At 46.5% G+C, this 20500-nt stretch overlaps 1 protein-coding gene across 1 annotated transcript in view; it reads right to left on the bottom strand.

Moving 5' to 3' along the window:
- Nucleotides 1-1625: 1625 nt before the first annotated feature.
- The window catches only part of CLIC6 (chloride intracellular channel 6), a gene marked incomplete at its 5' end in the record, with an annotated part of 32906 nt that continues 14031 nt past the window's right edge, over nt 1626-20500 (bottom strand). The window contains 5 exons of the mRNA XM_084269966.1: nt 1626-2095; nt 3087-3268; nt 4070-4176; nt 5318-5443; nt 5868-5977. Coding sequence (XP_084126092.1) covers nt 1934-2095; nt 3087-3268; nt 4070-4176; nt 5318-5443; nt 5868-5977 — 687 coding nt within the window. The 3' untranslated portion in view covers nt 1626-1933. The remainder of the gene's footprint in view (nt 2096-3086; nt 3269-4069; nt 4177-5317; nt 5444-5867; nt 5978-20500) is intronic.

The raw sequence follows: 20500 nt of genomic DNA, 5'->3' as shown, positions 1-20500 counted from the left end.
AAAAATGAAGCTGGGTTAAATTCTGCCTCTTCTTCCTTAAAATCCATGTCCCTGTTGCAAAGCAGCACACTAGGAGATTACCAAGGAAATAAAGACCAAACACTGTTCAGATTACTTATGAATTTGTATATTTCCTATTTAAATTTGTAAGGCATATGAAAAGAGTATACAGATTTCATTTTTATACATATTATATATATATGTATATATATTTGAAAAGACAAAGTAACAGTTAGTAATATGTGATGAGTGACTGCTCAGCTATCAACCCCAACAGGAGAGTTCACAGTTGAGGGTGGGAGGGGAAAGATACTGTGCCTGGATTCTACAAAGGCAAACTAAACCCACACATTTAACACTGCTTACACATAACTGTGATGACAGCAGGTTTGCATCAGAACTGTAGTGTGCCTGTAAAATGACGACACCGCAGAAACAATGTATCTGACACTGACTACTACCCTTAAGTAACGCTTTGCTAGAAGGGAAGCGCGTGTTTGTCACGAAGAAGGGCAAATGACTAGTCTGTAGCAGTCTTTTTATGGACAAAGGTGCTACAGAGGCTACTTTCAGTGGGCTCACATCTATTTCGTACATGCAGGCAAAAATCCATCAGAAGGAGACTTCCATGTGATACTATGACTAAAGCATCACACCCTCTGCTCCTGCGTGCTTGCTGAGGGCTTGCTCAGCAGAAAGCAGCTGCAGACCTCACTTTTCATAGCACATACATCCCTAAGGGTGCAGTCTCCCATGCCAGGCTAGAGGGTGTCTGGAACATAGGTTGCCTGGAACACAGGCTGGAGAGATTTGCCTAGCCTATCCCCTGCCTAGGGCAGGAGGTGGGGCTGTGCTGTTCCTGGTAGATAGTCTGGTCAGCAATAAAGCACTTAGCAATGACATCCTAACAGCTGCCCTGGAAAAGCCAATGTGCTGGAAAAGGAAGTGCAGAAGGATTACTTCCTTCTTAGACCATCTCCTTCTCTTTGCTTTCTGAAACCAAATGGAAGGATGACAAAGTGACACAAAGAAAGATCCTACATCAGTAGCTGGGTACAGATGTTCACCCATTTCTTCTGTCTACAGTGACAACTAAGTCTCATTGTTGTCACTATCCTCCCTTGTCAGATACCTATTATCAGACAGTTCACAGGCCAGTAACAGTCTGTATTCCTCTCTTTGCAAGCACCAGGAGGGAAGTTTGATGAGCTGTGCAGCCCTGAGAGAGGCGACGCAGGCTCATCTCCTTATTTTTAACACCAAAGAAGACTCATGGGATGTGAAAAGGAGTTGTTCTTTGTTGACCTGCCCTGCAGGTCTCTAACACAGACGAGAGGGCATCTGGGACATGGGGTGCAGTCCCACCTGGAAGCTGGCCAGTGTCCCGGGCTAACCAGGGTGCCACACCAGCACCAGCTCTTGGCTTGTGTCTCTCTGAGGCTTGCAGAGAAGCAACCAGAAACCCTCCCAGAAACCACAAAGTTTGGCAACAACTGTGAAACAGAGAGATCAGAGGCAGCAACAGTGACGGGTTAAACGCGTGTTAGAAACGGGGCTATTTCTTCCCAAAACTCAGCGATTTAGCATAAGTCACTAGTCAGTAACATTGCTCTAACTGTGCGCCCTGCACCGCTTCCCTAACTCCAGCAAGCACTTTCCCAGCCACCGGCGCCGTCACCGTGCGGCGCCCGACAGACACTCACCGTGTGCACACTCACCGTGTGCAGGCACGCACACGGACACACACGTAGTGTAAGGACAAGCAGATAATGCTATACAATCATTATCAAAGAAGGATTGGCCGATAGCAGGACTTAAAATTACACTGCAGAATGTATGCTGCTGCTTTTTTTTTGCTTTTTGCTTTTTTTTTTCATCTTTACTGGTGCCCATCTAGGTCTCAGAAGCAATAAAGAGTGGAGGCATCTTCTGTTTACTTCATTCTCTTTGCAACATCCAAGTAGGCATACTCAATTTCTTGATCAGCAGGACAAGTGTTTGTAAACTCGTCTCTCGCGTAGGCATTGTTCAAGTACCTTGAAATCCCTGTCATTTCAGGTGGAAAATCAAAATTTCTGTATTTTTTTGCAACGACCTGTTATTAAAAGACATAAAGAAATATATCATTACACACATGATCTGCAAAGCAACCCCCTCCCCCCCATTCTACTCTTTAGGCACATTTTTAATTTTCATTGTGTAAGACTGTTGTTGTGTGCAATGTAGGGGGAAAGAAGGAGGAAAGAAAAAAGGAGAGAAGGCATAGGATGAAGAAAGCCGGCTAACAAGCTAACACACTCAAAAGGTTTTATTTGGTGTAAATATTCTGCTAGAGCTATGCAGAGAGTAGACCACACCTGAAAGAGATCCAGCTTAAAACAGCAAAGAAGCTGGCAAAACCAAGAATTAACAGAATAATCTTAAGAGTAATAAACTGGCCCATGGTTGGATCACAGAATCACAGAATTGTAGGGGTTGGAAGGGACCTCCAGAGATAATCGAGTCCAACCCCCCTGCCAAAGCAGGTTCCTTAGGACAGGTTGCATAGGGAGGCGTCCAGAGGGATCTTGAATATCTCCAGAGAAGGAGACTCCACAACCCCCCTGGGCAGCCTGTCCCAGGGCTCTGTCACCCTCACTGTGTAAAAGTTCTTCCGCATGTTGATGCGGAACTTCCTGTGCTCCAACTTGAGGCCATTGCCCCTTATCCTGTCCCCACAGACCACTGAAAAGGGGCTGGCCATTTCCCCCCGTGTCCCACACTTCAGATATTTATAAACATTAATAAGATCCCCCCATTAATAAGATATTTTCACTGAAACAGGAATACCGAATCGAGCACTCATTTAATGCTTGTGAGAGGCCCAGTGAGCGCAGCCACAGTCCCCATACGAAAATCCATATTCCGACTCTGGGGTGGTCAATCTGAGGATCTGCTTAGCTGTGCTGTAATGAAGTGGCCTCCTGCCTTAGCATTTGGCTAACTAGCATCCCTACTGCGTGGCCTCAGAACAAAGAACTCCTCTGCATTTTAGAAAAGCTTCTGTGTCACCCTTCTCTTTGGGAAGCTGAAAAGCAAATGCAAACCTTGATTATATGGAGCTTTGGTAGGAGGTTGCAATCTGCTAAGGTGAGCTCATCTCCATCCAGGAATTTCCGGCTGGAAACAGTGATCTCCTCGGTGCTGTAAGCATCAATTTCATCTGGTAAAGGGCTGTTTAAATAGTTGTCCAGCTTCCTCAGGGCTTTAAGCAAAGATTTTTCCAGATCTAGGTTAAGACAATAAAAAGGTCATTCACGCTTGTACCAAGGTCCCTCTGACACCAAGCAGAAAGGCAACTCCTGCATCCTGTCTCCTGGCACCAGCCCAGCTCACAGACACCCGGCCATGCCAACTCCTGCCATTCCTTTATCCTAAGCTTAAAACTTAATGCTGGGATCAGAGCTGTAAGTAGCTAAAGGGGGTTCTGAGAAAAACCAGACTGGGGCTGTGTTACCAGAAATGGTTGCTCCGGCACCCCTGCGGGGCATGCTTTTTCGGAGTGGCCTTTCAGCAGGGTGGCTGAGCACACAGGAGTGGGGTGTGGGCAGCAGGGGCTGGCAGGGCTTGGCCTGGGGTTTTGTGGGCTGGTGGTGCCCACATGCAGCAGTGGAGAGGGGAGGGAGGAAGAGCACAGGGAACAGGGCTGAGAGCTGGATGGCAGGGATGAGTTAGTCCTGCTCCTGGGGGATGTGCCGTGCGGCTGGTGCCCTCACTGTTTACACAAGTGGGGTAGAAAGGTCAAGCAGAGCAGTGGGGACGGCACAGTGTTATGGGGTTGAGAGCTGAAGAAAGGAGGAGGAGCTGGAGATGGTGCTCCCATGCTGCCAGTGGTATCTGCCCAAACTGACTTTGGGAATCCTCAAACAAGAGAGTGGCCAGGCACAGATTTCCACAGCCTTTATGGTCTGGAAAATGACTGTTGAACCTGAGCTGTGAGTGGGGTATCTGCAGCACAGTGTGCGAGGACTGTACAGCTGTAATTTCTTCCCATTGCAGCCGGGGCTGACAGAAGGGCCGCAGCACGTACTTTCATTAGCATCTTTTCTGGGGTTCTTTATGAAGGCAGAGAATTTTGCAAACACGTCATTTCCGGCAGAGTTAGACTCGGGGTGGCTCGGTGCAAGTTTGGGGTACCTGAGGAGTTAAGAGAAACAAAAAGAAGCTTTAGCCTAACCTTCATCTTCATCGCCACTAATTATTTAATACACATTAATCACACTAATGTGCCATAATATACAGTCACACAGGACTCGCAAAGGGACCCTTTCCAAACTGAAAATCTCTTAGCGAGTCTGAAAATAAACCATGCTTAAACCATGTGGATGAGCTCCTTTTCCCATGGGAGATGAGAAACAACTGCTCGTGCTGCAAATGCTGCTTCCCAAACATCCCAGTGACTCCCCTAAACCCTCTCCACTGGAGGTGGGGCCGCACAGAGTGAAGGGAAAGCCCCTACTTGCCATATCTGCTGCTCTTCCCAGCCTCCTTGCCTGGCCTGCTCATGCATCAGCAAGCTCAGAGCGGCTGGTCCAGCAGCTGTTGTTGCCAGGGCCAGATAGGAAGGGAAGAGTGGAGGGGAGTAGCTGCTTGCTTAAAGTTGGTTTGGGATGCTTGAGAAGGGAGTTCTGCAGAGGATGGCTGCCATCCCGGGGGAGATGATGCTGTTGATGGTGGGACAGTGAGTTTTGGAGGATGGTGGGAAGAGCTGCTGGGGTGGGGAAGGGTGAGTCTGAAACTCAGACCCCAGTATGCACCAAAATGAGCCCAGACAGTGTTTGCCGCAACACACCTGCCACATAGGAGTCTTTCATGGCCCTCTTCTTCCGGCTACCCACGCCCAGAAAGCGTTGACATTTGTTTAGCATGTAGAGAAAAAGCTCAAGCAAACACCAGTGGAGCAAAAGAGGTCAGGTGTCTGCAGTGGCATGCAGGTTTCTGCACATCCATGCTGCAGTGGGGAGGATTTGATGCCTTGGGAATGACTCTAGGGGCACAACAGGCCAGGCAAAGGTGAGGACAGCAGGAAGAGCACAGCTGGTGTCTTGGGGACACTCTGGGGACACCCCCTGCATGGTGCCAGGTTTCAGCACTGTTTCGTGCCAAAGTTACCCTTCTCTAAAAGCTCCACCCCCCACACCCCCCAAGCCTCCCACACGCAATTATAAGTGCTGCCCATCAAGGGTTTGACCCACTGAAACTGAGGGGGTTTGGTCACTGACTGCCATGGAGGACCACGAGGGGCTAAAAGCCAGAGAAGGAGCCAGGGATACAGTACCGGGGTGGTGCTAGCTTTTCTTCTAAGAATTCCTCAATCTTATTGACATCCGTTTTCACTTCACCATCAAATGTCATGAAGGGGGGGTTTGTTCCCGGGGCGAGGTTCTGCAGGTCAGCAGGCTTTCTGAGGGGAGGAAAGAGATGGGGTGAATCACAACGGAGAACTGCATTTCCAATTTCTGCACTTAACTGCAACAAAGCATTTCATCTTTACAATAGGCTACTCCACGTTGGAGTTAACTCGGCGTTTACAAAGTAAAGCTTAGCCAGCCCCACACTGGTGGTGTGAGAACTTGCAAGCCCATACCTGAATGGGCTCTGAAATGCTACAAGTTCCAGTTTACATTACAGAGACCTACTGCAAAACCGATTAAAATCTCAACTGTTTCACATAAGTTAGCCCACTGTATACTAGTGAACCCTAAAGAGGGACCAGGCATCCAGGCATTCAACATAATTCCAAGCCACGGTGTGGATTTCCAACCGATCAGAAAAGAGTCGTTTTGGAAGGGTTGTTCTGAAAATGAGAACTCCTGTTAAGATCTCACCTTTTCAAATCCACGGTTGTGACGTTAAAGATGACACCTTTCAGCCACAGAATCATAAAGAGACGTTGAGAGAACGGGCAGTTTCCAATACTTTCCCCATCACTGCCAGCCTACAGTTAAAAATGAAAAAAAAAGAGGTATACACACATCTGTGATGAAAGTAAATGTTGACAGCAGATGCAGTAGGAAAGCAGAAGACCCAGATCTACTATGAGTACGTATAGTATATTACTCATGGTTACTAATGCATATTTTCATGCAAAGTTTCTTTATATCCATCTCCAAACACACACATAGATAAGAAGAGGAATCCTGTCATCTCAGCAACACAGCCTTTCATTAAAACACGTTATGAATATTGCCATAGGTTAGGAAACAAAATTGAAATCACAGCAGCCCTTCCAAAGGAAATAGTCTGCACCTCATTTGTCTATGTAAATATTAATCTACCTAAGTCACTGCAAGATTAAAACAAGTTTAAATCAGTTTATGATCCCAGGAAACAATCAGAGAAAGATTTACCAGCATAAATTGAGATGTAACGTCTAAAGCACTTAAAGGAATAAACAGAATAAATCAAATCATTAAGAATTTCAAACTAAGCTGTGGGGGGCCCAGAGAAGGAGGGAGGTTAGGCAGCAGCCTCGCTCCAGCTGAACGCACCCGGCCCTGCACTTTGCTGAGCTGAGGACTAATGAAGCATAAGTGTGTCATTGTCCCCCCAGCTAATCCCTCCTCACCACAGACCCAGGGCTCACACTCTTCCATGTTGCCACATCCAAGTCACATAACCTCTCCTCCCCTGTGACCCTGCAATGATGGGCTTTCGGGTTTGGCTAAAGGAATCACCAGGTGTTGCTGGAAAGCACAGGAGGTGTAATTCGCTGTAGGTGTGGGCACAGAAGTGTTGCTCCCCTGTGTTTGGTTAGAGCCTTCATTAACATGAGCAAAGACTTGGTGCGCTTGCTATTGGTTAAGTTCGGCTTCATGCAGCACTGATGGGAGAGGGCAGACTCGGAGGTTTTAAGCCCTTCATATGATGCTCCCAAAGCACACTTTTAAAACTCCAGGTTAAGCATAAGGGCGCAGAAGTACAAAGCCCAGCTGCATCGTTTGCTCAGTTAATACTGTAGTTCGTTAGGGCTTGCTGACCTTCTAACCAAGCACCGCGCGTTAACGAAACCAGTTCTGCTGGCTCTTTCACCTTCCTCAACACTATCAAGTGAATCCCAAATACGGCAAAAAGTTCTCCATAAACGAGCATTACTGCTGGATTGCTTTACAGTGCTCACCTTCACAAAGAGCTCTATGGCTGGAAACCTGCACCTGGCCTGGCGCAGGCAGGTTTCTGCCGGGGAGCTGGAGGAATGCATGAGGAGAGGACACTCCTGCAGCTTGATAAACACTTTTATTCTCCGTTATCAACCCAAAGGATTCTTCTCTGATACCTCTGCTGCTTTCTGCCTCGGGCACACTGCAACAGCCACTGCCTTCCTCTGTGAGGAAAACCAGAATAGCCTATTGCCTTGAAGGCTGCCAGGGGAGGAGGACTTTCAGAAATGCTAAAACAGCTGGACCACTGTGTTAGAAAAGTCTTGTTTGGTAGGTGGCAAAAATGAAAGCTGGTCAAAAGCTGCTATTGTGTTTTTCCTCCTACTCCGAGTGCCTCTTTCCAGCGCTGTGCAGTTTACTGCAACAGGAAGACAGAAAGCTACTGTGTGTTTCCTAAGATCAAGGCTAAAAATGCTGCTAGCATGTGCTTAAACAGAGCTCAATACATTTTGCCTCTTATGTCATGTTTTACCTACCCTGCAAGGCAAAAAGGGGATGAAGGATGTCACTGTGACCCCGCAGTGCTGGCAACTCACACCCCATGATCTCTTGGTCCCAGGTTGCTCTGAGAGGAGAAGCAGTATCTGGGGAACATCGTTTTGGCAGTGCCACATGTGGAGGAGGCAGGTGGGTATGTCTGGCAATGGGTGGGCTCCTGCTGGCTCCTTTTGCAACTGCCCCTCACTCTGTGCCACTGCCCCTTCCCAGCCTGCTGCCTTCACATAGGCTGTGCTGCTAAGTGCCAGCTGTTGACCCAAAATGGGCCCTCAGGGAAACCCCTCAAGCAGGACACCCAAGCGGACAGCAGCCCAAACCAGTGTCTTAGTTTATTGCAGAGGAATTTAAACCATCAAGTCAAGCCAGTGAAGAAATAAACTTACAGTGACAGATGGCTATAGTCTGGGGAAAGAAAGAACAAGTATCCAGAAGAAAACAGCTCCTGCCACTGATCTAGTATTTTCATTCAGCGGCCTTTGTTAGGAAAAAAACCAATTTATCTCAGCAGAGTTCACGTACCATTCAGAGAACTTTGCTGATAGCCCTGCTGTGAAGAACAGCTAGGTGTTCAAGAGTGACAGCAGCCTAAACTCTGCCTGATCAACTACCATCTTCTGCAGACCACTAAATACTAAAATTTTTGTGTGGTCTAACTTTTACTTCTAAAGCTAAGGAAATGCAGTTGTTGCTCCATTTTACCCCACATCATTACCTGGATGACAGTAAATTCCCAGATGCAGCAGCCCTCGCCTGCTCTTGTGGGGAAACATCCATAGGTAGAGTTAGAGATCAGTGTCGGGACAGACGTGTTACTATGACGAACAGAGACATGAAGCAGGTACCAACCAAGTCCCAGTTTGTCCTTAACTGGAGTTCATATGTCTATCAGCAACCAGGAAGGTGTGGGACTTGCAGCCCTGGAGATGGTACAGAAGCAACCTCCTGTCTTTTTTCTGAGTCGAACTTTTTACTGTCCATACCTGCCTGGGAGGAAAATTTGCCACAGCACTACTGGCTTTCTATTGTGCAATAGACTAAATAGCAAAGAGTCGACCCCTCGTCCTTTTACTTTCACGCCTCTCAGTCTGTCACCAAACTTTCACAAAAATTTAAAAAAAAAATCATTTGAACACCACAGAATTGAATAAAACAGGGGATTAAGCATTGCTGTAATTAGCAATGCTTTCCCAGCTCTAACCACCAAGATGATTGATTACTACATATTTTTTTTACCATATCTGTGGTGGTTTGGCCCTGACTGGAGGCCAGACACCCACCAAGTCACTCTATCACTCCTCTTTTCAGCTGGACAAGGGAGAAAATATATATTGAGAGGCTCAGGAGTTGAGATAAAGACAGGGAGAGATCATTCCACAATTAGTGTCATGGGCACAACAGACCCAACACAGAATAAAGGAAAGAAAACTCTAATTTATGACACTGCACTACACACCCAGTGACACCAGAGTCAGGTAATGAGAAGTGTGACCAGATCTTAAAACACCTCCCTCCACCTCTCCCTTCTTAGCAGGCCTTAGTCATGATTTTGCTCCCTTCTTCCTCCCGTATTGTGGCACGAGGAGGGGCTCGGGAAATGGGGGTTTTGGTCAGTTCTTTATGAGTTGTTTTCCTTCTTAGCCCAGAGGGGAGTGTGGGGGCAGGAGGAGGGCATTGCTCACACCCTTCCCCTGCTGCACTGTGGGGTCCCATCCATGGCAGACTGTCCTCCATGAACTTCTCCAACATGAGTTCTTTCCCACAGGGCTTCAGCTCTTCACCAGTTGCCCCAGCGTGGGTCACTGCTATGGGGTGCAGTCATAAATCATAGAATGGCTCTCAGTCTCTCAGGCACAGACTGCTCCAGCCTGGTCCTCCATGGGGTCACAAGCTTCCCCAGCAAGCCTGCTCCAGTGTGGGTCTCTCTCTCCATGGGCTGCAGGTCCTGCCAGAGGCTGGCTCCAACGCGGGTCACAGCGTCTTCCATATGTTTCCACCTGCTCCAGCATGGAATCTCTCCATGGGCTGCAGGTCGGATCTCTGCTCCCCATCATCTTCCATGGGCTGCAGGGGGGCAACCTGCTTTCACCATGGGTTTCTCCACTGTCTACTGGGGATTATTTCTCTCCAGCACCTGGGGTGCCTCCTCCCCCACTTCTGCACTAACTTTGATGCCTGCAGAATTTCTCACATCTTCTCACTCCCTTCTCTGGTGGCAAAAAGCAGCTGTTAGCATTTTTTACTTCTTAAATGTGATTCCCAGAGGCGCTGTGACCATCGCCGATGGGCTTGGCCTTGGTCAGCGGTGACTCCGGCTTTAAGCCAGCTGGCGTTTGCTCTGTCGGGCCTGCAGAGAGCTGCTGCTTGCAGAAGTCACCCCTGCAGCATCCCTTCTCCACCAGAACTCAACCACACAAATCTACAACATCTGTGGGCTCATTCTGATGGTGTTAAACACCCCAATGACATATGAAAGGCATCTGACTTTCAAGTACTGTGCTGTCTCCTCTCTCATGCTGCCTGCAAGGGACATGTACTGTGCTGCTACCTTAGCTGTGCTCTGCACAATGCAGGTACCATGGTCCCTAGTGAAGTGCTGTGCACTTCGAAGCCAGCTTTGCCTTCTCTGGCCCTTATGGAAAGCACTTGACTTTTACAGAAGAGAATACATTCACAGGAACTGGGATGTTTCCCCATTTCTGATGTGGCCATCGTCCTCACAGGCTAAGGAGGAAATCTTCCAAGCAGTTTACTTGTGAATTCCTGCACTTTATTAATATAAATCTATTCTCAAAGGTCGTGATATCCAGGCTGTGTAGTACATCCTGATGTCTAAGACTGCAGTGAGAGAACCAAAAAAGACTCTCCCACCCTGCACTGATACCCCAGGGAAGATAGTGCAGCTAGGGCCAATGCAGCCCAGGAGCAAAACTCCCTGCGTTCTTCTCCACAGCACCACTCAGGGGATGTGTAATTTTGAGCTGTAAACTCACAGAACTTAATTACACTTCCTCATTCTTGCACTTAGTGATGTTGTAGGGTGACATCTTATCTCCGGTGAAGCCAGGGGGAGCCTTGCTGTTGATTCAAAGGAGCACTGTGCTTCCAGACTAGTCATAATCTTAATAACCAGGCAAAAGCTGGTGTAATTATAGGTAATGCTGCAAGCTGGCCTCCACCTGCGATGGTTATGACACCCTCTTAACATCCAGATCTTGTGGGTGAAGCAGGCCAAATCCCCAAAACTCAAATCTGGTTTTTGTGCTCTTCCACTGCTTAAATAGATGGCTAACCAGTGTCTTAAATAATCGGTATTTACATTTTAGCTGTGATCGGTCAGGAGGGCAATACGCTTTTTCCAGTAACACTGGGATTTAATTAGTTCATTAATCAAGAAATTAAGACAGCAGTTGCTGCAGAAAAGAAAAATGTCAGGCCATGTGTAGAAGCTTTCATTCAAAGCCATTGGAGCCCTAGGCAGGGATTGTATATTGTGACAGTATAGACATATTACAGTTCTCCATAATCATGTGCCATTACTTAATGGGATTATTAGCCTACACTCCCTATTTGCATCCATTTTTCACTGATTCACACTTTTTGGTCCTTTTTTGTTCTCCTGTTACTGTTCTGCATCTTACTCAAAGGTGCTGGGAATGGGAAAAGGTCTCCGCACCCTTCCTACCACTGCTCCTAAGGTCACAGGGAGGAGCACCATTGTGCCTTAGGCCAATTTCTCTAGGCAGCAAGACCTCATGCACAAGATATTAGAGCATCCCAAAAGACCTATATTCGGTTTCTGGAGTTGCTGCTGCCACCTTGATTCAGCAGCTCTGCTTTTCTGAGTGGCCTTAAATAAAGGTCACTTGCTTCCACATCCTCATCCATAGCAAGAGGAAAATGATGGTGACTTTGCCAAGGAGTCACACACACAGCAGTGGGAGCTCCCACTGCTGCCCCTTATGTACTCCTTACTGAATCAGGAGTAGTTTGGGCTCTCCCTGAGCTGGAGTTGCTCTGCCTCTGGAGCTGTGGTAAGAATTTATTTTGTAACTGTTTCCATCCAAACATCTTGGGAACTGGGTTTTTGAAGGTTCTGCTATTGACCTCAAATGTTCTGTGCCTTCAAAATTGTGATGAGTGGAATTTGTTTTTCCTGGACTTTTTGTTTCCTTTTGAAGGTTGAGCACAGAAGAAATGGTTCAGAAGGAGTGGAGAAGGCTTTTTTATTTGTTTTTGTATAATTATATAATCCCTTTGAAGCTACAACAAAAAGGACAAGGAGCATAATTTTTTTCTTCTTCTTCCCAAAAGCTGAGCTCCAATTCCATTTTCTCTCTTCAACACGAGGGAGCTAAGTTACCTCCTTTCCCATATTTATGCTGGCTAAGAGGCAGGTTTATCCAGCAAGTGGAGCAGAACCACTGCCTACTGGGAGACAACAAACCATCCAGTTGGGACCAGCATCATGGATCTGATGTGCTGAGCCTGAACTCAGACTTTCCTCCAAGTTTCCTTATCCGATCTCCAGCTTTTGGGGACGTTTTGTGTGGTCTTCCTTCTCATACCACACCGATGAGTCCCCTCTCCTTTTTCACAAGGTATTTGGTCTCCTGTCAAAGAACAGGAACCGCAGCGCCCAGCTCCAAAATACTGCCTACGAGTTCACAAGCTTGGGCCAGCTGTGGGAAGCAACTTCATGGCTGGGTGCGACTGTTGAGATTTAATTCCTTCCACGGACTCATTTGCTCTGCAGTGGCATGGATTAACTGAGCCAGCTGCACTCCTAGCACCAGCTTCTGCCCTGCTCTACCTCCCCCATGAAGAGAGGCTGAGGGAGATGGGCTTGTTCAGCCTAGAGAAGAGAAGCCTGTGGGGGGGACCTCATTGCAGCCTTCCAGTACCTGAAGGGAGTGTATAAACAGGAGAAGAATCAACTTATTAAAAGAGTAGACAATGGCAGGGCAAGGGGGAATGGATTGAAGCTAAAGGAGGGAAGGTTTAGATTAGATATTAGGGGGAAGTTTTTTACAGAGAGTGGTGAGACGCTGGAACAGGCTGCCCAGAGAGGTGGTGGATGCCCCGTCCCTGGAGGTGTTCAAGGCCAGGTTGGATGGGACCCTGGGCAACCTTGTGTAGATCCAGGCCTGGAGGTTGGTGTCCCTGCCTGTGGCAGGGGGGTTGGAGCTCTATGATCCTTGGGTGCCCTTCCAACACAGAACATTCTATGATTCTATGATTCTCTAAGCACTGCAGTGCCAGCCTGACAACGGTAGCTGTGGAGTAGCTACCACTGGTTCTGCTACTGCTGGCTCTGCGCACACAGCGGTGACGCAAGAAAGACCATCATGGTGGGCAGCTCTCCTTCCTGTCCTGCTGCACCACTGCAAATGGCCTTGGCTGGGTGATGGTGAAGCAGAAAGGGGAGGGGAGCTCCCACTGCTGCCCCTTATGTCCTCGCCCCTGAGAGGAAAGCCCACTGCTCTCTGGTTTACTATGAAGTGCCAAAGCTTTTATTTTCTTATTTTTCTTTAAAGAGCATTTTTTGAAGATCACAGGCAGAAGGACGGAGGGAAGCAGTGTGTCTGCATGCCCTTACCCCCACTAGTGCAAAGTCCTCCTTTAGCCTTCTCAGTAGGTTCTGTGAAGCATGTGGGTTTGACTGCAGCTACACTTGAAAATGTCTGTTTTCTAGACATAACCAAGTTCTGTTTGTGTGCTATGACAGATGCATTGGTTTAAGTTAATATAAAATTAAAAAAAAAAAAAATCTACTCCTTGAAGATACCAAGTGTGTTCTGCATTCTTGATGCCTGATATGGTATTCCTGGAGACTCCTATAGTGTCACAACACTAAACCCCCCTCCCTAGAACTGGCAGTGTTATCTCTGTTATGAATGCAATAAAAATATAGTTACAAGTCATTTTGGTTCAGTAAAGGCAACTGTAATGCACCAAATAACACGACATTATACACTAGGCACAGAAGCACCGCAGGCATGTCCTGTGGGTCAGATCACGTTCAGACCAGAGCTTTTTTCGAGGAAGAAACAGATTACCTGGGATTTTCCCTGTCTAAGCACTGTGTTCATTTTGTGGCCTAGGGCTAGGGCCCGAACACCCAAACGCTGAGTTTTAGAGAGTTCTTTTGATGCCACCTACTGGGCTTGAAATGGAAATCTTGACTTCTGCTCTCGAAGCGATGAGCAATTGATGTTGGCACAACTCAGGTGGCCTCCAAGCCACCTCCACAGCAACATGCCTTGCTTTTTGCCAACGGCACTCTTCAGAGTACTTGGGATGCTGAAATTGTACTTCCAGGCAAAGTTTTAAGATAAAGTCTGTGTAATTTAAAATGCATTTTAATGGACAAATTAAAAAATTTGCCACTTATTTTTCTAATATTTCTAAACATTCATGTGGCTCTGTCCATTTGCTAATCCCACACTTAAAACATATATGTTCAGCTGCTGTTTAATTTCTCAGCCAAATAGCACAAATATCCATATTTAAAAGGTAGCTGGTAGTTGATTCCTACATGTAAATTGTCATTTTGGTACTTGCCAGGGTAGACTCTTGCTGTGTCTGAGATTCACAATGGTGAAGTTCAATAAGAAAGTTGTGTTAAACAGCAAATGGACACTCCCTCTGGTAAAAAAAATTAGTTTCCTCTTCCCTTTTTGCTCCTTTTAAAGATCAAAATAAGCACCTTAGTACTGAAAGTGTGCCATAAGGATTTTTGTTTTAAAAAGAAATAAAATCACACTTTATATTTAGAAATATTAATAGCATCTGCCTTCTTGGAGGTATTAGAGGACTCAGAGAACACCAAACATACTTAAGGGATTACAACTTTGAATACGCAAGTTCAATACCACACTTTTTGTCCTAAACCCTGATTAAGGGTTCAGGTTAAGGAGGCAACAGTGAATCTAACTCCAAGCATTCCACTAAAAATAGCTTCTTTCCCTTTTTAAGGTGCTAAGACACAAAAAACACGCAGAGGAAGGAGGGACCAAGTATGCTAAAACATTTTCTCTAAAGAATGAAGCGGTGGTTTGACTTTCACCTATTCACCATCCTCTCCTACGATGTCCCCTTGTAAGGCCCCATTTACCTGCTGAGGCTAGAAGTCCACACCTGCTGACTCAAATGTAACTGGGGACAAACCCTGAGCACTCCCTTTCCAATACAAACAGCTTCTAGCAGTTGAGCTGCATCTCCGATCGGAAGAGCGTCCATGTTGAACTCCACCCCTCCAGGAGAAGCCCTCTTCCACCTAAGCAGGAATGATCCTCTTCTCTACCCACCACCTCCTCCACAGAAAGACCAAATTAGGGCTGCAAAGACTGTCACAGCTGCAGCCTTCAGCTACACCACAGACAAGCTCTCAGCCTATACAGCCCTCCTGGAGCACGTGTTCAGGATACAGGCTCAGGAGTGAGACTGTTCAGTGCAGGACTGAAAGGGTCCCCGTGACTGCCCATCCAAACTAAACCATGCCCAAGTGTTGCAGTGGATCTTACAGGGCATGCAAAAGCAGTAATCTGGGCAGTCAGATGAAAAATGGACCCTGGGGCCTCCAGATGTCTTCTACTTTCTCCCCATTCTCCTACCTCTCTTTCAAGTCACAGTCAGTCAAGGCATTTAGTCATGCCTGTAACTTTTAAGCCAGCAAGCTGGGTCACCAACTGCAAACAGAAGGACAGGCCCTTTAAAGTTTTTAATCTGCTAAATATCCTTTTAAATGACAACCTGAAATGCAGCTAGTTATGTTGGATCAAGTGGATTGAATTTTGTTGTCAGCATAAAGCAGACTTTCATTCTAAGTCCTGTGCACTCAGTAGGGGAGGAGAAATAACAAAGCTGACTTTACATCTCAACGTTCCAGCCTGAAAATTGAGGTGCTTTGGCAGGAGGACATGTTAAAAAGGGCAAGAACCAAGACAACTGCACAAAACCTAAAGACAGGTGCAGGCAGGACTGCAGGAAGGAAATCTGGAGAAGGAAGCAACAACTCAATGTATGTGCACTTGCCTCGACCATGACCTGTTTCTACCAGTGGGAAAAGCCTGGCTTTGCTACAGAAACGTGGAGTCCTCTCCATCCAGGTCAATGGATGCCATGTGCTATAGGAAGGGACAGCAGTGCAGAGTGTCCCACTGCTCAGAACAGAATGCCACTAACCAAAAAGCAGATGCCTTCTGGAGCATTAGGGCAGCTGGAAGTGGTTCAGATCACTGGGCATGTTGGATTTCCTGATCTTTTCCTTCTCTTCACAAAAATGAAAACTCTCACTGGTCCAGGAGGGAGCCTTGGAGGACCTGTCTGGTATTTCAGCAAAACAGAAGGGTCAGTTTCAGAAAGGTGCTGAAGAAATATCTGATGACCAAAACCAGACCTGCAGATAGACCCTGCAACCCAGGAGGCAGGAACAGCATCAGCACCACCAGTGCTTTTTTGAGTATGCTGAATACTCAACAAACTTATAACCCTGAGTGCTGGGATAATGGAAAAGTGATAAAAATAGGTACAAACTGTTATGTTACAGACTGAAGCTGGAAACCACCTCATATAAAGTGAGCCAGGAAAAAAAGATCTCTGGTTAGTAAAGAAAAATATGGAGTGAGCTGTTTCTAGAGGATTCAACATCTTATCCATCCCATCCACCCATTCGTTTGGGATGACATGCCCTCTGGTACATCAGAGTACAGCAGTACCTTTGGTATCTCTGAGAACAGCACTAAATTAGCCCTAAAGAGTTTAGGCAGCTAATTTAACTTAAGTGAGCTGAATCCCACCCTTGGAGACTACTTACCAGCTAGAGATAACTGCTGAAAAATCCCAAACAATCCCAACCATTTTTCCACATACACCTGACCCAACTCTCCCACGAAGCTGCAGGGAAGAGGCAAATGTTGCCTCTAGATTACATCAAACTTAGCACTGCCATGGAGGCAGGGCAGCGCCCAAGCCACAGCACGTGACACTGTACACGGCTCTGAAGATGTCTGCAAAAATCCCCTCCTCCATCTTCATGAAAGATTAACTCAGAGTCAGTCAAGCGCAACTGAGATGACAATGGAAAGGAGGAACCTAATTTAGAACAGAGGGCAGGAAAATCTGTTCTTGTTTAGACTTGCAAAGAACAAAAATCAAAGGGAGATACAATTACTCAATGCAAGTATAACTTTTTCCCTGTCAGGTGTGGGTGATGCTGAAACAAAAAAAAACAAAAAAGGATACAAACTGGCCATGAACATTTCGAGGGGACAGTTAGAAGGGCTCCTAACCACTGCAGCAACCATGTTTCCAGTAGGGTTAATGGCTGTTTCTACATGTACATGGATATGTGACAGTACAGGAGGGGAAAAAACAACAAAAAAAAATCGTCTGGAGATGAGATGCAGTCCCTTTCAGCAGGGACACAAATCTATTCTCCCCTGGGACATCCCTTGCTGCCTGCTGTTTCTTTGCCCACAGTATGGGCATCGCCCCAAGGACAAGACGATGGCAAGGGCCACTGCTTGTATTCCATGCCACTGAATGTGTCCAGGGGAAAATAACACACACAGCAAACTCTGGATTCAACAGCAGCAGCTATTCCAGAGTTTACACTCTAAAATAATCTAATGTTTCTTTAGAAAAGGAAATAGATGATGGATATGGTATCTCTGACAGCGAGCTCCAGCCAGACACCAGACAAGATAGGATGCTATCTGGCCATGGAGAGAGTCCATGTGTTAAGATCAGACAGACAGGAAAAAGTAAAAGGTGCCAGAGGTTATCCTCTTTTGGGGAAAAACAGACCAGTTGGCACACAATGGCATTTTAGCAAATCACTGGAAATCTAAGTGCTGACATCGTATAGAATCATAGAGTGGCCAGGGTTGGAAGGGACCTTAGAGATCACCAAGTTCCAACCCCCTGCCATGGCAGGTGTATGCTTACAACTAGGGATGAACACATGATAATACAGGCCAGTATTTATCCATTGACCAGGGACAACTGTCCAGCTTACAGAAGATAATGAACAATGCAAGGATCCCAGGGATGGCAGCTGAGAACAGCCACTCTCCTCAGCCCAGCAGCTTTCCACAGCACTGGTGAATGGCAACAGGATCTGAGCTGCAATGAGACACAAGACTTGAGACAGCTACAGGATCCAAATGAAACTCAGGATAGATGCAGGAGCAGCATCCTCTCACACTGCAAGCACACCCAAGCAGCTCAGGCCTAACAGAGGCCAGGAGACCTCAGGGGGTACCTCAGACCCAAGCTGACCACGGACAGTCATCAAAATAAGGTATAGGCATATATGGTACTAGAATACCATCTAACAGAACAGCAACAGTGGATAGGGGATAGAGAGAAAGTCTCCCACCTGTAAAAGCAATAAGGTGGGATGTCAACTCAAAGATGAGCATACCTGGAAGATTCCCAAAAGGTTGGTGATAAGGAGCAGTAACTTTCAGACAGGACTAAGTCACTGAGTATCTGGACCAGACATCGGGAGGCTGCTCTGGGCGCTTGGGGCTGGCTGACGGGACATGGCACGCAGATAGTCCTCTTGAACAAAGAGGCAGATCAACTGCTGGAACCCATCAGCAGTTGTTTGTACTGACTGGATGTTAGCAGCCATCCACAAGGCAGGCTGCGCAGCTGATTTCCTAGGAGTCCCGCCTTAAAGTGCTGTCAGGTGTGGGGCTCCAGGGCACAGAGCAGCTGCCAAACCAATGCAAATACAGACCTATGGAAAAGGTGTGGCTGGGATCCTCAGACAGGAGGATTTCTTAGTCCAGCTTTCCTTTTTTCCTCATTGAGACAGGGAAATGTAGACCCTATAGTAGCATCTAGCTGCTATAAATTAAGTACTGTACAAATACAGAATGAAAAAGACTGCTCATATCTTTAAAAAAACACCCAAAAAAACACCAAAACACAAATCTTACATGTAGGCCATCAGTGGGGAAGTGGGAATGCCAAAGGATTGTTGGAAGTTGCTTTATAAAATGCTGCATAGGTCAGGGCTTTTAGCCAAGTGAGACCAAAAAGAGATAACAAGGGAAAAAGAATGAAACAGGTGTAGGTGCAAGGTGGTAAAAGTAATTATTTTCCTCCCTGCACAGCTTCAAGTCACCACGGGACACCACTGAACTGGCTATTGTGTGACCATTCTAAGCAGTAGGGTAAAGGTTGAGTCTACTGACAAACAGGACAGCAATTGAGATCTACCGATCTACTGCGTTTTTAACGGTGCAGCTGTACATCAGTGGTTATCTCATTATGCATCTAGCTGTTATTACTGATTTTAACATGTGTGGGCCTTCCTTGGGCAGGGCACTTCTGGCACTAAATGTGGGTTCAGGCTGAGCTCCCTGTGGCAGAAATAACAACCTCCTTGCCACCTTAGCACCTGAAGCTTGGGCAAGATTTACAGCTCCCAGACCGGCCACCCATTAGCATTTCGTAACATCTTCTAACAATTTCATTATTAAGCCTTTTCTCATTCTGTTAAGCTTCTGAAATTCTACTATGCATTCTTTCATGCAGTATTTGCATTAATTTGCCATGATTATTTTGCTGGATGTCATAGTTCATATGTTCAGGAAGGCTCCTTGCTAGAAACGGCTCTTTGAATGCTCTTGGTCCTCAGTTCATGTTGAAGGATTAACAGTCTGTTGGCGTTTCTTTGTGGGATATTTCCCTTGACCCTGTTTCTATGCAGTGAACAGTGGTCACAGTTTAAAGGGGTTATATACATCTGGAGACCCTAATCCTCTCTAGATGACAGTAAGGAAAAGAAGTCTGAAGCTGTAATTTCCCCTGGTTTCAGTTCTCTCTCTCTCTCCCCTACATGCCAGCAGCCATTTCAGAGCAGAGAAAGCCTCCTTTATTCTAGTTTTCTCTGCATTATTTACTTACTTATGGTCTGCTGGGTAATTATTGCTGAAATTAACTTAATTACTTAGTAAGTAATTACATGCTTTTGATGCATAGGAAGAAATTTTCCTTCATTAAGGAGCAACTTTGTGGCTATAAAACTCTTTACCTTTGTCCCACTACTTTATAAGTAATGAGAAACAAAAGGCCCAAACTCAATCCTCCTACTTAGATGAGGTATCCATTATCTTTTGGTTTCGGTCTCACAGTCTGCCCAGTACTTCTACGGAGCAGTGGGCACCTGCCTGCACCCTGCCCTTCCAGTTCAGACAAAGACTGTAAAATAAATGAACCCTGAAATGATAATTGGCCCCTCACTACAAGAAGGACATTGAGATGCTGGAGCATGTCCAGAGGAGGGCAATGCAGTTGGTGAAGGGTCCTTAGCACAAGTCCTATGAGGAATGGCTGAAGGAGCTGGGTTGTTTTAGTTTGAGAAAAGGAGGCTGAGGGGAGACCTCGCTCTCTGCAACTACCTGCAAGACAGTTGCAGAGACATCAGGGTTGGTCTCTTCTCTCAGGTGACAAGCGATAGGATGAGAGGGGATGGCTTGAAATTGCACCAGGGGAGATTTAGGTTGGATATCAGGAAGAATTTCTTTACTGAAAGGGTTGTCAAACATTGGAATAGGCTGCCCAGGGAGGTGGTGGGGTCACCATCCCTGGAGGCATTTAACAGGTGTATAGATGAAGTCCTTAAGGACATGATCTAGAGGTGGACTAGTCGGGGTTAGGCTTTGGTTAGACCCGATGATCTAAAGGGTCTCTTCCAACCCCAGCGATTCTGTGATTCCACAGTTCTGTGAAACAAACAAAACGCAAGAGGGTGCAGGTGAAAAATAAGATGCCTCCTGGTACATTTA

Source organism: Gallinula chloropus (genome assembly GCF_964237585.1).
Source record: "Gallinula chloropus genome assembly, chromosome: 1".
In the NCBI taxonomy this organism is placed as follows: Eukaryota; Metazoa; Chordata; class Aves; order Gruiformes; family Rallidae; genus Gallinula; species Gallinula chloropus.
This window is presented reverse-complemented; position numbering and strand designations above follow the sequence as displayed.